A 22051-nucleotide genomic window follows, 5' to 3' on the forward strand; every position below is an offset into this window, starting at 1 on the left:
TGTACCCAGCACAGCCGAGGAGGGAGAAGAGGTTCATAGGGATCGTGGACTGGCTGGCAGGAAACTCCCCAAGGTCAGGCCTGCTGCTCATGTTGTGTTGATATCCTGTGTTTACATCCCTATAAAATAGTTACCAGCAAAAATAATTTGCTTCGTACCTCACAAGAGAAAATGAAGTTGAGAGAAAGAATGCTTTGACCAAGACTCCATGGCAAGCTAGAAGAGGGAAGTAGTCTCCTTTAGAACCCATCTCTCTGAAGGTCAGCCTTTCCTGAGGCTCTGGGAATACTCGGTTATTGGAATGTTTATAGGGATTGCAACCACAAAGGTTCCTAGGGCAAAGAAGCTGGGGAAACATTGGGTTCATGTTTCTTCAGTGCAGAACTCATCAGAGCCTTTTATATGCCAGTGTGCCTTATGAGAGGCTTTACTAAAGAGGCTGTCTACTCAGGGCTAGAATATGTAGCCTTTCCCAGAAATACTTGATCACCATTTACTTTTGTTCCAAAGATGGTCTCATGGAGCTGTGTTTCACATAATCACACTGAGAAACATTGCTGGAGAGTCTCCATGGGGTGGGTTCTACAGCTTCTCTTAAATCTCTAGGTTAGTCGGTCACTAATAATTCATAATTTTTGCTTACGCAGCATATCACAGAGTATGCACTATCTTCACTTTCTCTAACTCATTTGATCCAACGGTCCTTAAAGGAAGCTGTGACTTTTCGTGTATTAGAGATGAAGAAGCCAAGGGCCGGGGAAGCGAAGCCATTTTCCCAGGACACTCCCAATCCCGTGTCGGTGTTGGCAGAGCACTCAGACCCTGCCAACACTGACAGAGGCCACCAAAACCAGACTGGGGCTCCCTTGGCATATTGCCCCATCCAGGTATGTTTGAGTGGGGCACTCTGCCAGCTGCATGGCCATTCCCCTGGGGCAGGGTGCCTGGTAGCTCCTGTGGGGCTGGCTATGGTCTGTCCCGGGGAGCACTGACAGGCATTCTAGATTTGCCGGCAGACATATGCTCCCCATCCCAAGGGCCTGTGGAGCGTCCTCTTCACCTCAGCTGCCTGACATTGCTGGGCTATGTGCATACCATGGATCTGGGCTTTATCTTCAAAGAAGAAATGACTCCCTCCCTACCCCCACACTCTCATACCCACATACACATACTTCTACATGCAAAGAAATACATAATTACATACACATGTATCCCCACTCATCCACGTGTCTGCTCACACACACTCATACCCACCTTCCCATCAGTACACACTGTGGCCTGTGGTGACCTTTGAGATGAAGTGTACCCTGTGGCAGGTCACAGGAAATCACCAAGGTTGCTGGGGCCTTTTTCAGGAGGATATGGCCTACCTGGGTGGCTAGTTGTTCTTTTTGTCTGATGTCCCCATATCCCTCCAAAGTAGGAGCCACAGATATGATGACTGTACTACAGATGCAGAGGAGGAAAAACTAGCATCAGAAAGGAATAGAGGGTAGCGGAGATAGCTATAGCAGAAATACTGTATGGAGCTTAGCATTTACCTTCGAGTTTCCTGGTGGCTGGAGGGAAAGGAAATACCATGCATGGTTCCCACATACTAATGGCAAAATGCCCCCAGGCTTGCATTTTGAGCCAGATATTGCTAACACTTGAACAAGGTCACGCAGTAAGGCAGGGAGAGTGGTCAGGTTTAGAATCAAGGGTGTGCCAGGCATGGTGACTCACGCCTGTAATCCCAGCTCTTTGGGAGGCTGAAGCGGAAGGATCACTTGTGCCCTGGAGTTCGAGACCAGCCTGGACAACATGGTGAGATCCCCACCTCTACAAAAGAAAACTATTTTTTTAACTAGCTGGGCGTGGTAGTACACGCCTGTAGTTCCAACTACTTGGGAGGCTGAGGCAGGAGAATTGCTTGTGCCAAGGAGGTCGAGGCTACAGGGGTCTGTGTTCATGCCACTGCACTCCAGCCTGGGCAACAGAGTGAGACCCTGTCTCAAAAAAAAAAAAAAAAAAGAAAAATATCAAGGGTTTCTCTGCCCCAGCTTACAAAGAGGTATATGTTAATGGCTTGGCAGGTAGGGCATCTAGTGACAGTGTTACCAGCAAGCTAGAGACTTTCCGCACATGATGATTTGTGATAAAGACCCTCACAGACCTCCAAAGTGCAACGCCAGCATAATCTGGCTCACTTGCTGCTAAAACCATTCTGGAGAGTGTGGACAAAGCAGCCCAGGCCCGTGGTCTCTGAGGATTTGATTTGGCACAAGTCTGAGGCTAGAGTACCCAGCAGAACAGTGGTAGACACAGCTCTTAGACAGAGCGCAGCAGCCCCAGGAACCCCAGGAGCACCATTGGCTTTGATACTTGGCAATCTTGGATTGGCTGGTAAGCCCAGCTGCCTCACAAGACCACGCCTGGACCATGCTCATTCCCTGTGACGAGGAGAATGCCCATCAGTGTAGATCTAACTTTGTGGCTCTCCATGGAGGTGGCATGAATGACACCCAAGTGTGGTCATTTCTCATTAGTTCTAGTGTGTGGTTGCAGTTGCTTCCAGAGAAGCAGCACCCTGGGCCTTCCTTTAGTGGCTACCCTAGCTGGGATGTGCTCCAAAGGAGTCAGCCCATGAAGGTCGTCTTTTATTTCATCACCCAAAGCCCATGATTTATCATCAGAGAAGATGCAAGTTAGTTCCTGTGACCTCGCTGACTTGCTATGGGACCTCAGGCAAGTCACTTCACTTCTGTGTGGCTCTGGCTTATCTGCAAAGTGTAGTTAGTGTTCCCAGCCGTGCAAGCCACTCCCCCCTTTTCTTGTTAACAGTACCTTATCTTAGTCACCCAGCCTCCCTGCATCTTTCACACCCATGGAGTCCTGCCTCTGCTTCTTGATATCATTCATGTGTCCTCCTTCCTTCTCACCCTGCTCTTTTCTGTCCACACTTCTTTGCCTGTCCAGGCCTTTGCAGCAGGTTCCGTTTTGTCTCCCTTGCCTTCATCCCATTCACTATCCTTCAACCAGGGTTATCTTTCTAAAGCCCCAGCTACATGGAAGCCCCTCTTCTTTGGTCGTTTATCAGTTCTTTGGCTCCATCCTGTTCTCTACAGGCAATTCACAGTCCATTGGTCCTGAATCATTTTTGTTTTTCTGAAGAAACTGTGTGGCTTCACACCTCAGGGTATACTGAAGCCATCACTTTTATCTAAAACAAACAATGTCCTGCATTTACCCATGCATGTATTTACCATTTCTGATGCTCTCAATTTCTTCCAGAGAATTCTAGTTTCCATTAGTATATTTTCCTGTCAGCCTTTAACATTTCTTGTAGTGAAGTTCTGCTTGAAAAATATTTTTATTTTTTCATACTTTTGAAGAGTATTTTTGCTGGATTTAGAATTCTGTTTCCACTTTTTTTTTTTCTTGAACACTTTAATTGTGTCATTCCACCGTTTTCTAGCTTTCATTTTTTTCCAATATGCCAGCCGTCATCCCTGTTACTTCCTTGCATGGGGTGTGTCATTTTCCTCTGGCTGCTGTCAAGATTTTTCTTTATCTTTGATTTTTAGCAGTTAGACTCTGATATGAATAGACATGTGATTTTGTCTCTTTATTTTTTTAATGTAATGCTTGGAGTTGGATGAGTTTTTGAATCTGTAAATGTGTCTCATTTTGCACTCAGAAAACTTTTCACCATTATTTCTTTAGTTTTTTTGTCCAATTCTCCATCTCCTCTACTTCTGGGACTCCAATTAAACATATGTTAAGCTGTTTGAGGCTCTGTTTATGAAATTTTTCTCAACTTTTTTCCTCTTTATGCTTCCTTTTGGATAATTTATATGATCTATTTTCAAGTTCACTATTTCATTTCTCTTTTTGAATCTGTTGTTTCAGATGTATTTTTCAGTTCTAAGTTTGTATTTGGTTCTTTACTTAGAGTTTTAGTTTCTCTGTTGAGATTTTTAAATCTGTGCCTTTATTATGAGCTTATTTTTATATTTGAGCATAGTTATATGAACTATTTTTAAATACTTGCCTGCTATTTTCAACATCTGGGTACCTCAGAGTTAGTCTCCATTTAATCTCTTTTTTCTTGAATATGGCTCACATTTTCTTATTCATATGACTAGTAATTTTGGGTTATACATTATGTTAAAACTGTGGATTCTGTTTGTTCCTGTGAAGAGTACTCTTGGCTTTAGTGGGCAGCTAAATTGTCTGGACCCAAATTCTCAATTCTCCCCACCGTGGTAGGCAGCAACTGAAAGTTATGTTCAGATTTTTTTGTTTGTCTGTTTTATTTTGTTTTCAGTCTTAGGTAGGCTGCTTAGGGTCTGCTTGGGTCAGTCAGAGATTTGGGTAGCATTTATATGGAGAATTTGGGGTCACCTCTCTGTATCTTTGTCACTTCTAGGATTTTCCACACTTTCTGGCTGCTGTAGTAACTTTGCAGATTGTTCTCTAATTTCTCAACCAGTAAGACTGTTTGTGCCTTATTTGAGGCAAATAGATGATGTCAAAGAGCTAGAAATTTTCTGGTAATTGAGGCCCAGCCAAGGCCCTTTTAAAAGTTCTTGTTTCTATTCTGTCCTTTGAGAGCTGACTTTTCTCTTCTGGCAAATGAACCTCACCTTAAGTGGGCTCTGCTGAACTATTATGGCTGATGACCATAAGATTATGACAATAGGTAGCCAGATAGTATGTGACCCCCAGGAATATTCAGTGACAGCTTCAGGGTGCATGACAGGTTCAGAAATGAAGGGATTTCAGGAAGGAGAGGGAGTATAACTGAATAGTCAAGAGTAGGGACTTTGCACTCAGGGAAACTGATTCTGACACTACTGACTGTGTGACCTTGGTTCTGAGTAAGCCTTGCTTTCTGTGAATAGCACCTTCTCATGCATAAGCATCTCCCTCTTGTCTCTCACCCCGTACAGGGCCTCTGCCACTCCTGGACATCACAACCTTCCCAGACTCTGATTACAATAGAAGGCAGTTTGCAGACCTTACTGCACAAATGAGTTATCTGAGGGCTTGTCTGGAATTCTGATTCCCAGAGATTGTGATTCTGTCTGTCTGAGTGGAGCTCAGGAACCAATATGTTTAACAAGCTCCCGATGTGATTCTGATGCACGTGACTCGTGGGCTACATATTGAGAATCATTGAATCACTGGCCAGTGGGAGAGATTGATCAGTATGAGATCTTTACAGTTTAACAGAGAAAGTGTTAAATGAGGGGCCCTGGACCAACCTGAGGGCCCAGAAAATGATTTGTAGAGGAGCTGAATCTTGAATTCTGAATAAGTATAAACCATGTAGAAGAGCATTCCAGAGAAGGGAACAGTATTAGAAAAGGCCCAGACACACAAAGGAACTTGTTTATGAGGAGTACTGTACAGAATATTATTTCTAAAGTATAAAGTGCAGGCTGAGCAAGGAGGGAATGAGTCCATAGAATGCCAGGGGCAGGCCCTGAACAGCATTATAGGCCAGCTTGAAGTGTTTGAGCTGTTTCTTAGAGGCAGTAGATCATATTAATATGATCATATTAATATTTCAGAAAAATAACCCTGTGCAATGGTTTCAATGTCACCACCAAAACTCATATTGAAATTTAATTGCCATTGTGACGGTATTAAGAGGTGATCCTAGAAGGTGCAGCTGCTTTAAAAAAAAAAAAAAGTGGAGCCTTTAAGAGGTGATTAGGTAATGAGGGCTTCACCCTCATGAATGGATTAATGCAGTTATTGCAGGAGTGGGTGGTACCATGGGAGTTTGGGCCCCTTTTTCTCTCTGTTGTGTGTGTTCACTTTCCCTTCCACCTTCTGACATGGGATGATACAGCACAAAGGCCCTCCCCAGACACTGGTGCCGTGTTCTTGGACTTCTCAGCTTCCAGAATTTTGATAAGTAAATTTCTTTTTAAAATAAATTATCCAGTCTGTGGTATTCTGTTACAGCAGCAGAAAATGGACTAAGACATCCTGCCTGCTACATGAAAGATTAATTACAGTGGAAAGCATGAGGGATAGTCAGGAAGCTGTTGCTGTTATTTAGGTAAAAGAAGTTCAGTGTCTAAACTAGGGCAGTAGTGTTGGGGATGGAGAAAAAGGGGGCTGGTTGAGAGCCCTTAGGAGGCCACGTAACCAGTTCAGTATTCATTTGATGTGAGGGAACAGACAGCAAGTGAAGAGGAGCAACTCAGGAGGGCTTTCAGGCTTCCAGAGGCTTGTGTGCCCTGGATGGTCAAGGTGCCGTTTATTGAAATAGGAAAAATAGCAGAAGCAGGTTTGGAGGAAGATGATAGGCTCTTTTTAGAACATACTATATTTAGTCAGCTGTCTAGTGGATAATTAAGTGGGATTTGTAGTAAGTAGCTGGATACATAGATTTGGGGCTCAGAACAGGGGTAAGGCCTGGGTTATAGATTGGGAACTGCTCAATATATCATATTTGAAGCATCGAAAGTAAATGAGATCCCCCCTGAAACAAAACAGTGGAAATGCCAACATTTTAGGGAAAGAAAGGAAGAAGATCCTACAAGAGAACAGTAAGGAACAGCAATTAGAGAGGCAGGGAAAGCCAGAAACAAGTAAAGTCATGGAAAGCAAAGAAGAAACAAATACCGTAGAAGAGGCATGGTCAGCAGGGTCAAGTGTGTTGAGTCTGGCCTATATAGAGTCCTCATGATCTGATAATCAAATGGCTACTGGTGACCATAGCAAGAGCTATGGGCAGAGGGACAGAAACCAGACTGACCTAGTTGAGAAATGGGTGGGCATAGAGGAAATGGATACAGTGGGTTTGAAGTCCTTTTCCAAGAAGCAAGCCCATTCAGAAGAGGTGAGAGATTGGCAGATGGCTAGAGAGCAACTTAGTGAAAATGAGGGATTTTTCCACTCAAAGATGTGAGAATCTTGAGAATGTTTCTTGGATGAAAGGAACGAGTGAGTAGAGAATGAGAGACTGAGATACAGAAGAGAAAGGAGATGGCTGAGAAAGCATCATCCAGAGAAGGCCAGGGCCAAGAGGGCCTAGGAAGAGGCTTTCTTTAAACGGGAGAAATAACAAATACTCAGAGCCTGGAGGCATGTGGGGATAAGGCTGGACATATGTAGACAACTTTGCAAATACCTTTTGAATCTTGACTGCAGTCTCAGCTGTGGACATTTGACAAGTCACTTAGCATCTCTTGTATTCCATTTTCTTAGCAGTGACACAGAATACAGAAGAGCCTAACTCATCGCACAGATTTATTGTCCAGATTAAATTAAGTAATGTATTTAAAGCAGTTAGTACAAGAGCTGGGAAATGATTAAGTGCTGAGATGTTTAGTTGTTGTTACTGTGGATGTCATTGTTACTGTGATAGGAAGCAATCAAGGACAAGTAGCGTGTTTTTATATTTGCCCATAGATTTGCCATTTCTGGTGCACTTGTATTCCAGCCTTAAAGATTCTAATTTCCATCTACAAAATTTCTCTTTAGCCTAAAGCATCTCTTATAATGAGTGCATGCTAGTGACAAATTATGTGACTTTCCCTTATGTGAAAATGTTTATGTTTTGTCTTCATTTTTGAAGAAAATTTTCACCAGCTATAGAATTCTAGGCTGACAGGGTTTTTTGTGTGTGTCTTGTTTTATTTTTTAAGCAGTTTCGAGATGTTGTTCCCTTGTCTTCTGTCTTCCGTTGTTTCTGATGATAAATCAACTATAATTCTTACCATTGTTTCCTTGTATGTAATGTGTTCTGTTTTCTGGCTGCTATTCTGGTTTTCTCTCTATTTTTTATTTTTAGCAATTTGACTATGACATACCTTGGTTTGGTTTTTTACAGATTTATCCTGTTTTAGGTTCACTGAACTTCTTGGAACCGTGGGTTGATGTTTCTAATTAAATTGGGGGAAGTTGGGGGCTATTCTCAAGATGTTTTTTGCCTGCATCTGTTTCTGCTGTCCTTCTGAGACTCTAATTGCATTTTTTCTTTTATTATTTTTTGGGGGACAGAGTCTCGCTCTGTTGCCCAGGCTGGAGTGCAGTGGTGCGATCTCAGCTCGCTGCAACCTCTGCCTCCCAGATTCAAGCGAGTCTCCTGCCTCAGCCTCCTAAGTAGCTGGGATTACAGGCGTCTGCCAAGATACCTGGCTAATTTTTGTATTTTTGGTAGAGATGGGATTTCACTGTGTTGGCCAGGCTGGTCTCAAACACCTGACCTCAGGTGATCTGCCTGCCTAGGCCTCCCAGAGTGCTAGGATTACAGGCATGAGCCACCACGCCTGGCCTCTTATTGCATATATGTCAGCTCACTTGATATTTCAGATATTATAGTTTTTAGTGTTTAAAGTTCCATTTTGTTTTGTTTTAGAATTTTCATAAATCTCTTGACAGTCACTCATTGTATTTATTTTTAAAATTTTTTTTACCTATTTATAAGAGTTTTAAAGTCTTTGTCTACTAATTCAACACTTGGGTCATGTAGGGGTCTGTTGAGTTTTTTCCCTTGATTATGGCTTGAATTTTCTGTTTCTTCACATTTCTAGTCCTTTTTTATTGTACAGTGGACCTCATGAATAATAAGTTATAGTCTTGGATTTTGTTACCTTCCTCTGAAGAGTGTTGTTTTATCTTAATAGGCAATTAAGTGATGGGCAGTTAATATTATTTAGGGAATGGTTAGTTATCATGTATGGACCTTGTTAAGACAGATGTCTTCATCCATTCAGGCTGCTATAACAAAATAGACTGGGTAACGTATAAGCAAATGGCATTTATTGCTCACAGTTCAGGAGTCTGGGATTGCCTTCAAAGATCAAGGCTCCAGCAGATTCTGCATCTGGTGAGGACTTGCTCTCTGCTTCAAAAAATCACCTTTATGCTGTGTCCTCGGTGGAAGGGACGAACACTGTGTCCTCACATGGCAGAGGGGAGCCAGGGTGCTCCCTTAAGCCTCTTTTATAAGGGTACTAATTACCATTCAAGAGGTCAGAATTCTCATGACTTAATCCTTTCCCCAAAGGATGTGCCTTTTAATACTATCACATTGAGGATTAAGGTTCAGCATTTGAATTTGAGGTTACAGAGGACACATTCAGACCATAGTGATAGATTAATTTTGGTTTTCTCTTAGTCCTCTGGTGTAACCCTCAGTCCTGAGATGCTCTTGTTCCTCCCAAAGCCAGCTTTTCTGGTGTTTCAGTGGAGTCTGAGGTGTTTTTGAAGTTCTTTTAATTTGGTGGGACTGGGGAGGTTCATCAGGAGGCAAATTGATTTAATGTAGAATCTACCTAATTCTCTTCCATTCCTTGAGTGGTTGTAACCCCTACCTACTTTTTTTTTTTCTTTTGAGCCAGGATCTCGCTCTGTTGACCAGCCTGGAGTACAGTAGTGTCATCATGGCTCACTGCATCCTCAGCCCCACCAGCCTCAAGCGATTCTTCCCCTCAGCCTCACAAGTAGCTGGGACTACAGGCGGGCACCACCACACCTGATTAATTTTTATTTTTTATCTTTTGTAGAGGCAAAGTCTCACTATGTTACCTAGGCTGCTTTCAAACTCCTGGGCTCAAGTGATCCTCCTGCCTCGGTCTTTCAAAGTGCTGGGATTACAGGCATGAGCCACTGCGCCCTGTCTCGTCCTGCTTTTGATCATTCTTCAGTGCTTGCAAATTGTTATTTCTTGTATTTTTCCAGATGTTAAAATAGTTTTCTGGTGGAGGGTTTGTTTGACACAAGCCACTCAGCCATTATTGAAAGCAAAACTTAGGAATATGTTTTTGAGCAGAGCTGAGGGCTCAGTTACACCCAGAGACAATGCCTATGCTTTGGCGCCATCTCCACAGCTGTGGAAGTTCTTCAGTGGCTCAGTGGCCTGGTCAGATGGAGAGTGTGGCTAGAACAGGTCTGAGAGAGTGGACAGTTAAGGGACCAGAGGTTTCTCTGATGGGGAAGCTGGAAGCGGGAATTAAGAGAGAGCTGGAGAAGATGGGATGTTGGCCTCGTTCAGGTTCCTCGTTGCTGCCTCTGGTCAGTCTGTTATGGGATGTGAGAGAAAGTATGTGGATGCTCGGTAATGGTGTTTATGATTATGGAGGCCACTGGGTTGAGCTTTGCTGGGACTTCATCCAAGTGGCACAATTCCTTGTTTCATTTGGTGACTTCTCTGCCCTTTGTGGAAGCAGAAGTGCCTTGTGACATGTGAGCTGTGATGGGGTTGTCAACATTACAGTTATCAGTAGCATTACCATCGGGTGCCTACCTTTGAGAGATATGTTTCTCCATGGTTCTTTGCTTGTTAATTAGGCTGTGTTAACAGAAACCCAAAATAACAGTGGCTTAAACAAAATAGAACAATCTGAGCAGTCCAGCGTTGCTGAAGTAGCTCCTCAGGGTCAGGGAGTCAGGCTTCGTTGATGTCATCGCTCCTCTGTCATCCTCATCTGGATGGGCCACTATGACTCATCCCCACCGGACAGTGGGAAAGGGAGCAGCTGTGGGTACTCCCTACCCACAGAGGACCTGTCCCCAAAGATGCCTACATCACCTTCACATCCCATTAACCAGAACGTAGCCCCCCAGCTGCAAAGAAGGCTGGGAAATATGGTCTTTATTTGGGGCAGCCCTGAGTCCATCTGCACACCCAGAATTCTGTTACTATAGAAAGGGAAACTACATACTGGGGACAACCAGCAGTCCCTGCCACCAGTCCTAAGCTCGTGCACCTGGTTTTAGTTCAAAGGTGACTCTACAAAAGGAGCATGTCACTCCTGGGGAGCCTGTTGAGCATTGAGGAGTTGAGAGACTTCTACCTGCTACGCACATTTCTCCATAAGGGAATCGGAAGACAAGGACTGTCAATCTAACATATACCTGTGAAGGAAAAAGTCTGCATCCACAAGCACTGCTCATTGCAGATTTGTCCCTCGGTGGCTACACTATGCAAAGCTGGGCTGGAAAGAGCCCAGGTGCTGCCAAGTTTGGAGCTCTGATCTTCCCAGCCCTGCTACTGATGAGTGAAGTCACACTAGGCATGTCCTTTAGCCCTCTTGGTCTATTCTTTCATCTCCGAAGTAAGGGATTGATTGGGTTGTATCTAAGGTGTTTGTCTAGTACCCACATTCTAGCATCCAGAGCGTAGAATGACCCTCCGTTTCTTTGTGTTATAAGGCAAGCTTCCAGGAGGGTACAGCCACCCTCAGTCCTTTGTGGAATGAGTTGGGAGTGTGACTATGTAAACATGCACACTTGTGCACACACATTGGTGCATACCTTTGCATTCAGCCTGGGGGGCCTGGAGACATGACCTTTTCTATCTTCTTGGGCTTCCTTTGGTTGTGTTTTTTTGCAGTCAAAAATCATGGCATTCCACACAAACTTATTTATCAAACTTTATTTCAAAGGACTTTTTCTAATTTTAGAACTGTTATATGTTCATTGTGGAAAGTAGAGAAAAGTGTAATGAAGGAGTGTAATGAAGGAAACAAAATGCTCTGTCACTATTCAGACCATGATGCTATTAACATGTTAGCAGATTCCCTTTACTTCAGTGTCTAAGAAAACATGAAAAATACTCATAGATCTACTTGAGTTAATCTAATTGGGATCACTCGCCACATGATGTTTTATAACCTGTTTTTTGTTTGTTTGTTTTTTTAACTGGGTGACCATTTCCCCAAATCCTTAAATAATTTTTCAAGAATGTGATCGTTAATAGTTGCCAAGGGTTCTAATCACATGGATATACCACACTATGCTCGTTCAGTGCCCTGGACATTCGGGCTGTGTCCAAGTCTTTGTTATTATTGATTACATAGCAGTGACATCTCCATTTTACATTGACAGCATCTCAGTCCTACTGACAGGTACCGGGTGCATGTGAGGCCCAGAGAGGTTGGTGGCCTGCCCAAGGCCACACAGCAAGTGAGTGGTGGGTCCTGGCCATCTGGCCACAAGGCTGGCTGCCTCTCGCAGGTGCCAGGCAGAAAGGCATAGGTGTGGCACAGGGGAGCTAGTGACAGCTTCCAATGTTTTGGCTTGGGGAGAACAGAGCCAGTGGGGCCTCCCAGCGAGAGGCCACTCTGGGTGGTCTGCAGCACCCGCACCTGAGAAAAGCCATGCTGCTGTTTGCCCCCACACAGCAGCAGGCTGCCTGCTCCTGCCCCCTGCCTCCCACCCTCCCACCCTCCCGAGGTCAGTGTTGAGCCCAGGCCCATGCTTTAGGGCAGAGGGAAGAGGCTTTGGAAGCTGCAGGTTAGGCCGTGAGGGGAACAAGGCAGGGAGCCCAGGTGGGGAGGGCAGGATATGTGCATTGAGTGGCCTGAGTGGCCTTGCTCCTGGGGAGGCCTCCTCACCACTGCGCTCTCACTGCTCCCGAAGCACTTTCCCTCTCCAGAGAGGATCTCACCCTATAAAGGCCACCCTCATCTCTCCTCAGCTTGATCCCTCAGTGAGAGAGCCACTGAGTGGTGGGTGGAGGGGCAGGGAGGACAGAGCATGGCCACGTTAGACCTGACATGAGTGTCCCCTCTTGCTGGTTATGCCACCACCTGTGGTCACCAGGCTTTTGCCCCTTTGCATGAGACCTTTTGGTTTTGACCATTCTGTGCTTTTCTCTAACAGGCAACCATTGGGATTGACTTCTTGTCAAAAACCATGTACTTAGAGGACCGCACGGTGAGCACCTAATATTAGGACTGGGAGGGACGGGGGGGTTCCTTTGGGCTTATCCCCTAGGACCCTTAACTGGGCACCACTGAGAGCACCTGCCGACACTGGGGGCTGGTGATGCCAGCATTGCAGAGCCCGGCTCTCCCAGTCCCCCGGACTAGGAGGACCTCACTGCCCCACTGACCCCTCTGCCCGTGGTCCTGCCCTCCCTGAGACAGGTGCGACTGCAGCTCTGGGACACAGCTGGTCAGGAGAGGTTCCGCAGCCTGATCCCCAGCTACATCCGGGACTCCACAGTGGCTGTGGTGGTGTACGACATCACAAGTGAGTGAGGGTCTGCTCCTAAGGGAGGGTGGCTCACAGGGGGTCCAGGGCCCAGGTGTGACCCTGGCCAGGCCTGTGTGTATGTGTATGTGTGTGTATGCATGTTTGTGCACACGCATGTGTGTGCACACACATATGTGCGATTGCTCCCTGAATGCAGAAAGGCAGGGAGCAGTGGTGAGTTGCCTTTGAACACCAACATGTTTTCTACTGCTCCCCACCCTCCTGCAACCAGCAAGGGTTTATAGGTCCAGGTTGGCCCTGCTCAGAGCGGGGGCCAGCATGTGGTGTGAGCAGATGCTCACAAGGTTGGCCCTGCTCCAGCCTTTCTGCACCCTCCCTCTCCTGGCTGTCAGAAAGCTCCCTAAGGAGCTACTTTTATATGTGTGTCACCATGGGAGAAGATGCTGGTCCCTAGGCCAACCCCGGCCCAGCAGCTGTGGGTGCAGGACTCCCTGGGAAGGTAGGCAAGGGGGTCTGGAAGCGCAGTAGGCTGGTAATCCTTCTCCAATACTGTGGCTCTTCAGGCCAGGGCAGGTGTTCTTAACAGGACTGCACAGCCTCAAGGGCACACAGGGCCAGAGGTGGGGGTGGGGGGCCGATGCAGAGGCCAGACCTGCAAGGCTCTTGTAATGGAACACACCCGATAAGCCCTCAGGGCTGTGGTTACCCTGAAGTGGGCGGACGCCCTAGGTGCTGTCCACAGCCTTAAAAATCACACAAGGAAGCATGCATGCCCCCGTGCTGGTGCATGCCCCCACCGCCCAGCCTGCTGCCCTGGCTCTGCCCACCCCCTCTGTCCACCTCTCTTCTGACCACAGGCCCCCTCCACACCTGAGTGCAGGTGGGAGCTGGGCCCACAAGGGCCTGGGTTCACGTGGCCTGAGGCGCATCAGAAGGGATACCAGGCTGTGTGAAACTGAGGCTTCTGAGGACAGCTGCCTCCCCTCCCCTTGGGTGTGCAGGCTGCCGAGTGGTGGGTATTGCCTTATAGCTGCTCTGCCCTGCAAGGCCTATCATGGCAGCTGAGGGGGGTCAGGCTGCCCAGAAGTGGCCTTGTCTCTCCTGGATTTTCGAGTGCACCTGGCTCCCCTGACTAGTCCCGGGGCTACCCTTCCCCTCCTCTCACCTGCAGAGCCTGAGGGTTCTCTTCAGAAACTCCTCTGGCCTTCCCCAAACTCTGCTGAGCTCCCATGGTGGGGGCACCACTCAGTAGGGCCCTCCCTTCCCTGGAGGCTGCTGTGTCCTCCTCTGCCCACCCCTCACTGTTTCCAAACTTGCCAAGTCGCACGTGTGCGTGTGTGTGTATGCACACACATGTGTGACCCAGTTCTCACTCTCCACTCTGAATCCCCAGAGTCAGGTCTGACTCTCAGGTGGGCCCCTAAAGCCACTATTCCATGTAGCAAATCATGACACCGTGATTTTCCAGATGGGGTGATTCCTCTCCCACAAAGGGCGGCTGAACAGTGCAAGTGGCTCCCCAGGGCCGCAGGGCAGGGCCCGGTTCCCTCTGAAAGACCCTACCCAGCTGATCTGTGTTGACTGAGCTCACACCCCTCCCTGGGTATCTGAGAGCACATGCTCACCCTCCCTCCTGCTCCTGGCTCACACCTCCCCTTCCCATCTCCCACTGGTGGCTGGCCCTGGCTTTCAGTTTATCCTCACTTTCTGCCTCCAGATCTCAACTCCTTCCAACAGACCTCTAAGTGGATCGACGACGTCAGGACAGAGAGGGGCAGTGATGTTATCATCATGCTGGTGGGCAACAAGACGGACCTGGCTGATAAGAGGTAGGTGCAAGGGCACACAGGTGCAGGGTGCCACCCTCCACTCCTCTGTAACTGCTCCTGGACAGGGAGCTCTGGGATGCATGGGTGGTGTGTCTGTGCTTCTGACCATGCATCTGGAAAAGGTCCCTTGAGACACTAGGAGCTTTGAGGACACCTGGTAGACTCTCACCCGTGGGTATCTCATCTGTGAAGCCGTGTCTGCCACCACCAGGCAGGGGTGGGGCACTCCTCCGTGTGCTGTCTCCACAGAGCCCTGTGCACCTGGCTTGACCCAGCAGTGTGTGGTCTAAGGCCCTGCCATGGCCAAGCACTGCCCCAGACACAGCAGTCCCCTAGGCCCCAGTGTGTGCACCATGAACTGTCTGTGCCTGTGAAGTGTCTGCACCAGTGTGCGTGGGGCTGTGAACACCCTGGGCCCTGGGTGTGAGCATGCAGAGCATTCAGACCATAAACCTACAGCCGTAGCCTGCTTAGCCTGGTTTGTGGCTGCGTCTGGCATGAAGCTTTCTCTGAAGAGGCTCCTCCACGCTGCCCTCCATGCACAGGGAGAACTGAGGTGCCATGTGTGTACATTGTCCACTCATTTCACGTGACCCTGACTTGGGCAGATAAAGTGACAGGCCATGGACTCCAGCAAGCAGTGCGGGCTTCCTGCAGTGTCCCTTGACCACCTGAGGAATCATCTGAATTAGAGCCTACTTTACTAGAGTTCTGTCCTTAAAGTAAGGGAAACTGGGCTCAAATCCCAGTACAAAGAGTACCCAGGCCCTTCATACCCTCACCCACTTCTGCCTGCCCCATTGTGGAGCCCTCTCTGCTAAGTAGCTTTGTGGCCCTGGGGGAGACACTTTTAGCATTAGCGTTCTCACAGGGAAAATGCGACTGATAATACCACCCACAGTGGCACTGCCTGGCTTGAATCTCTTCATAAGCACACGCTCTGTAGTAGTGACTACTGGGAAAGACAGGTATGGGGCAGCCCTACCCCAGGGCCTGCTTTGAAGCTGAGAAGACACGAAGGAAGGAGTGGGGGAAGCGGATAGTGTCGTGCTGTTCCCTAGCACAAAGTGGTGCCTGCTTTGTGCTAGAGAGACTGGTTGGTGCCCGGGAGGGACCCCTGGGATCAGAGCCTGTCTTCAGGGCTGACCAAGGGCCCGGTGGGCTCCCTTTGCCCTGCTGGGCGGGTCCCTCCTCATATTTGCCAGGGGCTGCTCCTCTGCTGAGCTGATTTCCCCCCTTCCCCTCATCTCTAGGCAGATAACTATCGAGGAGGGGGAGCAGCGTGCCAAAGAACTGAGCGTCATGTTCATTGAGACCAGTGCGAAGACCGGCTACAACGTGAAGCAGGTGAGGACACACCTGGCACGGGGCCTGGCACAGTGTGGCCCTGTGGTCAGCTGCAGGCTCAGACCTGCCTTGCCCTGAAGGGCTGGTGATGGGATTGGGGCAGCCAACCAGAACACCCATAGATGCGCCCAGGGAGGGGAGAGCTAATTTCCGGAGCTGGTAAAGCCCAAGAGAGGGAGGGACCACTCCGGGCACGGCATCTGGAGAACGTAAGTCACCAGCCACCATAGCAGTGGCCAGTCATGGCCTGCGTGTCAGGCCCTGAGAGTGTCCAGCCACCAGCTTCCAGGAGGCTGAGGGAAGCAGTGGTTCCCTAGCCCCTCACCCCACTTCAGCTGACAGGTGCAGGAAAATTCAATCTGATCAGCATTTGGGGTTCATGCCTTGCACTTAGCAAGTGCTTAGGGCTGTGGAGGGCAACTCAGGCCTGGAGAAAAGAGCCCACCATGGTGTGGTTGGAACTTGCAGGAGGGCGAGGTGGTGGAGTTAGGGCCGAGCCTTGCAGCGTGAGGGCCCCTGAGTAGTCCATGGATGGAATTTAGCATGTCAGCAGACAGGGCTGGAAAACGTTGCACCTTTATCTTCACTAACCACTAACCCGTCCATAGCACTGAAGGATGTCTGATTTGTCCTTCAATGATGAATGTAGGCAATGACACTCAGTCATATTAGCAGTGCCTATGGCTTTACCACCAATAGAAATCACAGATGCCTTCCCATCACCTCATAATGTTGCAGGTGTCTTGAACTTTACATGCATCAGTGTTTCAGTGTCACAGTAGTTATTAGATCTCTTGCTAGTTCACGCTGTTCAGTGTGTTCATAAGGAAGCACAAATGTCGATGAAGTTTATTTCAGTACTCAGTAGTTCCCTTTATCATCCTATGTAATTGATTTCACATACTTCAAAGGAGTCCATAGGCTTCACCAGATTGCCAGAGGGGTCCTTGGCTCACGGAAAGGTTAAGAACTCCTGCCGTTGGGGATGAGAAGGACTTGGAGAGGTGGTGAGGAGGGAGGGCATGTCAAGCAGGGGAGCAGCAAAGGTGTGGCTGCAGGGTGCCCGAGGTGTGGGGAGGGGACTCTGGGTGAGGAGTGTGGTTGGCCTGGCGTTCGCTTCTGCCCTGCCACTCCAGCATTGCTGGGAACCCTCGGCAAGCTGTGTATACAGCACTGGCCTTCTGGATGCAGTGAAGGTTTGCCCCATGTGGACAGTGCTGGTGGCAGTGGGGAAGGTGGGCTGGCAGAGTGACAAGAAGAGACAAGAAGGGTGGAAGGGACACTATGTGACACTGGGGGCCCCAAAGCTCCAGGACTCAGTGCCCCACCCTAACTAGAGTGTCCGCAGCAGGGCTTCACTCACTCCCATCTGTTCCCAGCCTCCCTTGGTGTGGGGCTGAAGCTGTCATGGTCCTTCCTGCTCCCTGCGGGCATGCAGGAGAGACTGGGCTGCTGCTCTTTGGGAGCCCTAAAGTCATGGGAAGCAGGGAAGCAGAGGGAGGGCAGCACCAGGAGGTCCATAGGGCAGGTAGCATCTGCCTCAGCAGTCAGGGTCAGGGAGGCACTGATGCCTCCACCCCCAGAGTGCTCTGGAACCCATGCAGTGGTTTAGCAGGAGTTAAATGTGGTCAGTTTCGAACCTTGTGTGGCTCAGAGGAGTCTCCATGCAGTGCAGACTCCTGGATCTAAATGTGAGCATATCCACTCACAGAAACCCATGCCTGACCCTAGAAACACATACCTGATCCTAGAGCACCCTTCAAAATCCCTAGTGGCATTTTGGCCACTAGTAGAGGCTGTGACTGTTTTGAGAGCCAGACAGGCAGATCAGAGCCGCCCAGGGCCAATGCCGTGAAGGAAAGCTCAGGAAGGATGGCCCAGGCCCTTTTACCCTTGCCTACTAATGGCTACCCCACCGCAGAGCCTCCTCTGCAGCCCGCCCACAAGAGTCTCACACCATGCTGGGCCCACCAGCAGCTTCCCTGCTTGGGCCCTCATGGCCTTTAGCCCTGTCACCCAGCCTGGGTGCTCGGTTGGGGCTGGGCTCTGGGGTGAGGCCGTGAATAAGACTCACCCCGTCTTCAGAGAGCTCATGCAGTGGAGGGTATGAGCCCAGAGCCCACCCAGTTCCTGCAATTCATATTTGTGAGGAGAGCGGGGAGTGCTCCTGGGTTAGTCCTTTCAGGCTACTGTAACAAATCACTATAGGCGGGGTAGCATATAAACAATACAAATGTATTGCTCACAGCTCCGGAAGCTGGGAACTCCATGGTCAAGGTGCAGGCAGATTCAGTATCTGGTGAGGGCCCATTTCCTCCTAGATGGCACCTTCCTGCTGTATCCTCACAAGGTGGAAGGGGCAGACAGGCACCCTGGGGCCTCGTTCATAAGGGCACTCATCCTGTTCAGGAGGACTCTACCCTCCTGACTAAGCACCTCCTGAAGCCCCACCTCTTTACACTGTCACACTGGAGATTCTGTGTCAACATAGGAATTTGCAGGGGGACCAGCATTCAGAGCATAGCAGTTCAGAGTCTTCTGTGCCTCATACTTCTGCCTTGTACTTGTCACCTCCAAGATTCCATCTCTGCCAGCACCCCATCTGCCACTTGCCACCTGTCGCCTGCCACCCACACCTGCCCCGACACACACACACACACACACACACAGAAAACCTACATGTACGCAGACACACACCTTACCAAGGACACACACTATACACACATTCTCCCCACACTTACACAAACACACACACAAAGATGCCACACATTCACACACACCACACTCAAACATTCCCCCATATGCTTACACAAACACATATGCAGCTACTCACACGCACCACTCACAACACACACATTCTCCATGCAGTCCTACAGATAAAACACATACACTGTACACGCACTCCTACACACAATAAACAACTCACACTCCTACACATCCAAACAAGCCCACAAGACTGCATTCACACTCCTGCATCCCTCGCACTCTCAGAGAAGCCTCGCCCCTGTGCCCACGCGGCCCTGGCCCTGCTGCTCGCTGCCTTGGCACCGGACCTGCAGGGCTCCCCGAGCAGAGTCATTCATCTCAAGGGCAAGTCGGTTCCCTATGCCTGGTTCCCATGAGGGCTGTGTGCAGAAGCCCACCTTAAGGCCTGTCACCCAGAGGCCCAAACCATTTTCTGCACCAGAGGAAGTCCCTTGCAGTCACTGCCATGACTTAAGCTCACCCCAGTGACCCTGTGGCCAGTCTGCTTGGGTGAGAGGCCACAGCTTTGTTCCTTCCTTCCACAAGCTACTGAGGCCTGCCCAGACCCAATGCTGTGAGAGGCGGGGGAGAGAGAACATAGGCACAGCCGCTACCTTTGAGGGCACCATCCGCTGGGCAGATGGGAGAGTAAAGCTGCAGGTTGGGAGGGGAAGAGGGGAGAGGGTGCAGGTGCAGTGAGGAGCAGAGGGGAGGGCCAGGGTTGGGGTTTACAGTGCATTTCTTCATCTTTCCAGCTTTTTCGACGTGTGGCATCGGCTCTACCTGGAATGGAGAATGTCCAGGAGAAAAGCAAAGAAGGGAGTATCCTTTTCCTTTGACAAGTGAGTGAAAAGATGTATAGGAGCCATTTATTCACTGAATATGTTAGTACAGTGGACAGACACTCGCCCAGTCCCCGCCCAGCCTTCCCTGGTCTGCCACAAATGGCACGGGGCCTCCTCTAGGTGGGATGCAGCTGAACCCCATGGTTTGGAGCCCCCGTCTGGCTCTAACCATCTACTTCTTCTTCCAGAATAGCAGGAAGTTACCAAAGGGGTGTGCACAGAGTGATGCCGTGGGGTGGGGAGTGAGAAACAGTGACTTTGCCCTTCTTTACAGTGAGCATGGGTATGGCTTTCATGAACACAGGCAGAGGCTCCACCGCAGGAAAGTCTCTGTCGCTGGGGATATGATCTCAACGTGGTTCAGTCTACTCGAAACAGCTTCCCCCTTCAGACAGATGCCCCCACCTTGTCCCGCCTGCCTTCTCTGCCCAGCCCTGAACAGCCCCTGAGGCTCCCCACTGATCAGTGGGACAGTTGCGCATCACCCACAAACCAGCCCCAACCTGAAGAGACAGCTAGATGCTGAAACTGAGGTTCAGAGAGGTAGTCTGGTTTGCCCAGTGTCACACAGCATGTAAGTTACAGAGTTAGGATTCACACTCAGGCTTGCTTCCTCCATATCCAGCCCTATTCCGTGTGGGACACTGTCCCTCTAAGGGCATTTGAGAGAATCAGATGAAAACTGTTTCAGCAGGGGAAGGCATTGCCCACACCTGGGCCTCCCCTGCATCTAGTCAGATGTCCCTGCCTGAGTAAGCCACCAGAAACCGAGCATGCAGATCCCTGGCTGGCATCCTTTAGAGTGGACCTGTCCCTACACAGCAGCTCTCCAGCATCCCCCACTGATCCCACAGGCCTCTGAGGGTAGACATCCCTGACAGATCAGAGAAGGGCCCTGGGAAGATGGAAGGGCACTTTTGGGCTGATGAGAATCAAAAGCGAAAGCAGCACACAGCTTAATGTTGGAGGCCTCATGGAGCTGCTGGGGCAGGGCGGGCAGGACACCAGGAGTCTCAGGGCTGCAGCAAGAGGGAGGCTGACACAGGCCTGGAGGGAAGCTAGGCCTCTCCAGCCTTGCTCAAGGAGCTGAGACCCACCCCCCAGGGGGGTCAGGAAGGCTCACCAAGGAGCAGGTGCCCCAGCAGTCCCATGGTCTGTGTGTCACCAGAGGACAAGCAGTGGCCGAGAGGAGGGGGTTTGAGGAGTATCTCCTGGTTGGTCAGTTATGGGACTCCAATCACAGATGAGGAAACTGAGGCTCAAAAACTTAAACGAGGGCACCCCATGGCTCTCAGCAGCAGAGCCAGGCTCCAGAGCTCAGGAGAGAGCCCCTATGGAATCACCTGTCACATGGGACTCCTTCAAGGTTCCAGGAACATACAGAAGCCAACCTGAAGGGCGAACATAGGAGCAGGACCAAGGGAGAGGGGCAGACAAGGTGCAGGCGATCTCCGCTGTGCCTGCCAGCGAGGGGAAGGGTTGCGCTGCCCGCTCTCCATCCCACCAGCTCCCAAGGTGTGGCACACTGGCCGGGGTGAGTGGTGATCGTTTCATTCACATTCTCCCAGAGTTGCGCTGTTGAGGGCTCCAGGCTGGGCCCACAATCAGGTCAGACTGGGCTGAGTGCAGGGTGACAGTGAGCTCGTCATCGTCCTGGTATGCCTAGCATTTCATCCGGCTACCACTGACCTTTGGGCCCCTTGGGAGAAAGGATACATGGCAGGTTGCAAACAGACTGCACAGGGTGATGTGGCCTGTGTCCCTTTTTCTAGCTAAGGGGTCCCCTCATCTGGGTAGATGTACCCCCATCCTCTCACTTCTGCCCAGGAGCTAGCTTGCTGGGCCTCTCACGAGGCAGGTGCTAGAGTGACCACCAGAGGTCCCAGAGGGACCAGGCAGAGGCAGCCGTCATTCTGCTTCTTTTGGGATGGGGTGCTGGCATTTCTGCTTACTCACAGTCCAAATCCAGGTGTTTTGAAGGTATGTGCTTTGGGGTCCTGTTCATAATTGTGTTCCACATTGAGAGCAGCCACACAGAAGCACTGCTTTGTGGCGCTGTATAAACTGTTCACACTTGGCCTCACTTGCTTGGCTCAGGACTTGGTGAACGTGTGGCTTGAGGTTTCCGTCTGCTGCTTGCAAGTCTAGATGGGGGGCTGCTGCACCTCTTCTTCACGTTCTAGACAGGAGGCCCCCCTCAGGGCCGCTCTGGCCAACACTTCTGCTCAGCAGCACCCTCCACTGGTCTGCTCTCTCAACAAAGTAGGGGCCAAGGGGCCACCAAATGGTAGAGCCATAAGCCCCTTACTGGTTCTACATACACAACCCCCCAACCCC

The 22051-nt window shown here is 49.6% G+C and overlaps 1 protein-coding gene across 1 annotated transcript in view; it reads left to right on the forward strand.

Annotated features, from left to right (window-relative positions):
• The window catches only part of RAB6B (RAB6B, member RAS oncogene family), a 71762-nt gene that overhangs the window by 41731 nt on the left and 7980 nt on the right, over window positions 1–22051 (forward strand). Inside the window, exons 3-7 of the mRNA XM_030816808.1 lie at window positions 12613–12666; window positions 12879–12984; window positions 14666–14777; window positions 16031–16124; window positions 19625–19691. Coding sequence (XP_030672668.1) covers window positions 12613–12666; window positions 12879–12984; window positions 14666–14777; window positions 16031–16124; window positions 19625–19691 — 433 coding nt within the window. The remainder of the gene's footprint in view (window positions 1–12612; window positions 12667–12878; window positions 12985–14665; window positions 14778–16030; window positions 16125–19624; window positions 19692–22051) is intronic.

Source organism: Nomascus leucogenys, chromosome 8, assembly GCF_006542625.1.
Source record: "Nomascus leucogenys isolate Asia chromosome 8, Asia_NLE_v1, whole genome shotgun sequence".
Taxonomy (NCBI): Eukaryota; Metazoa; Chordata; class Mammalia; order Primates; family Hylobatidae; genus Nomascus; species Nomascus leucogenys.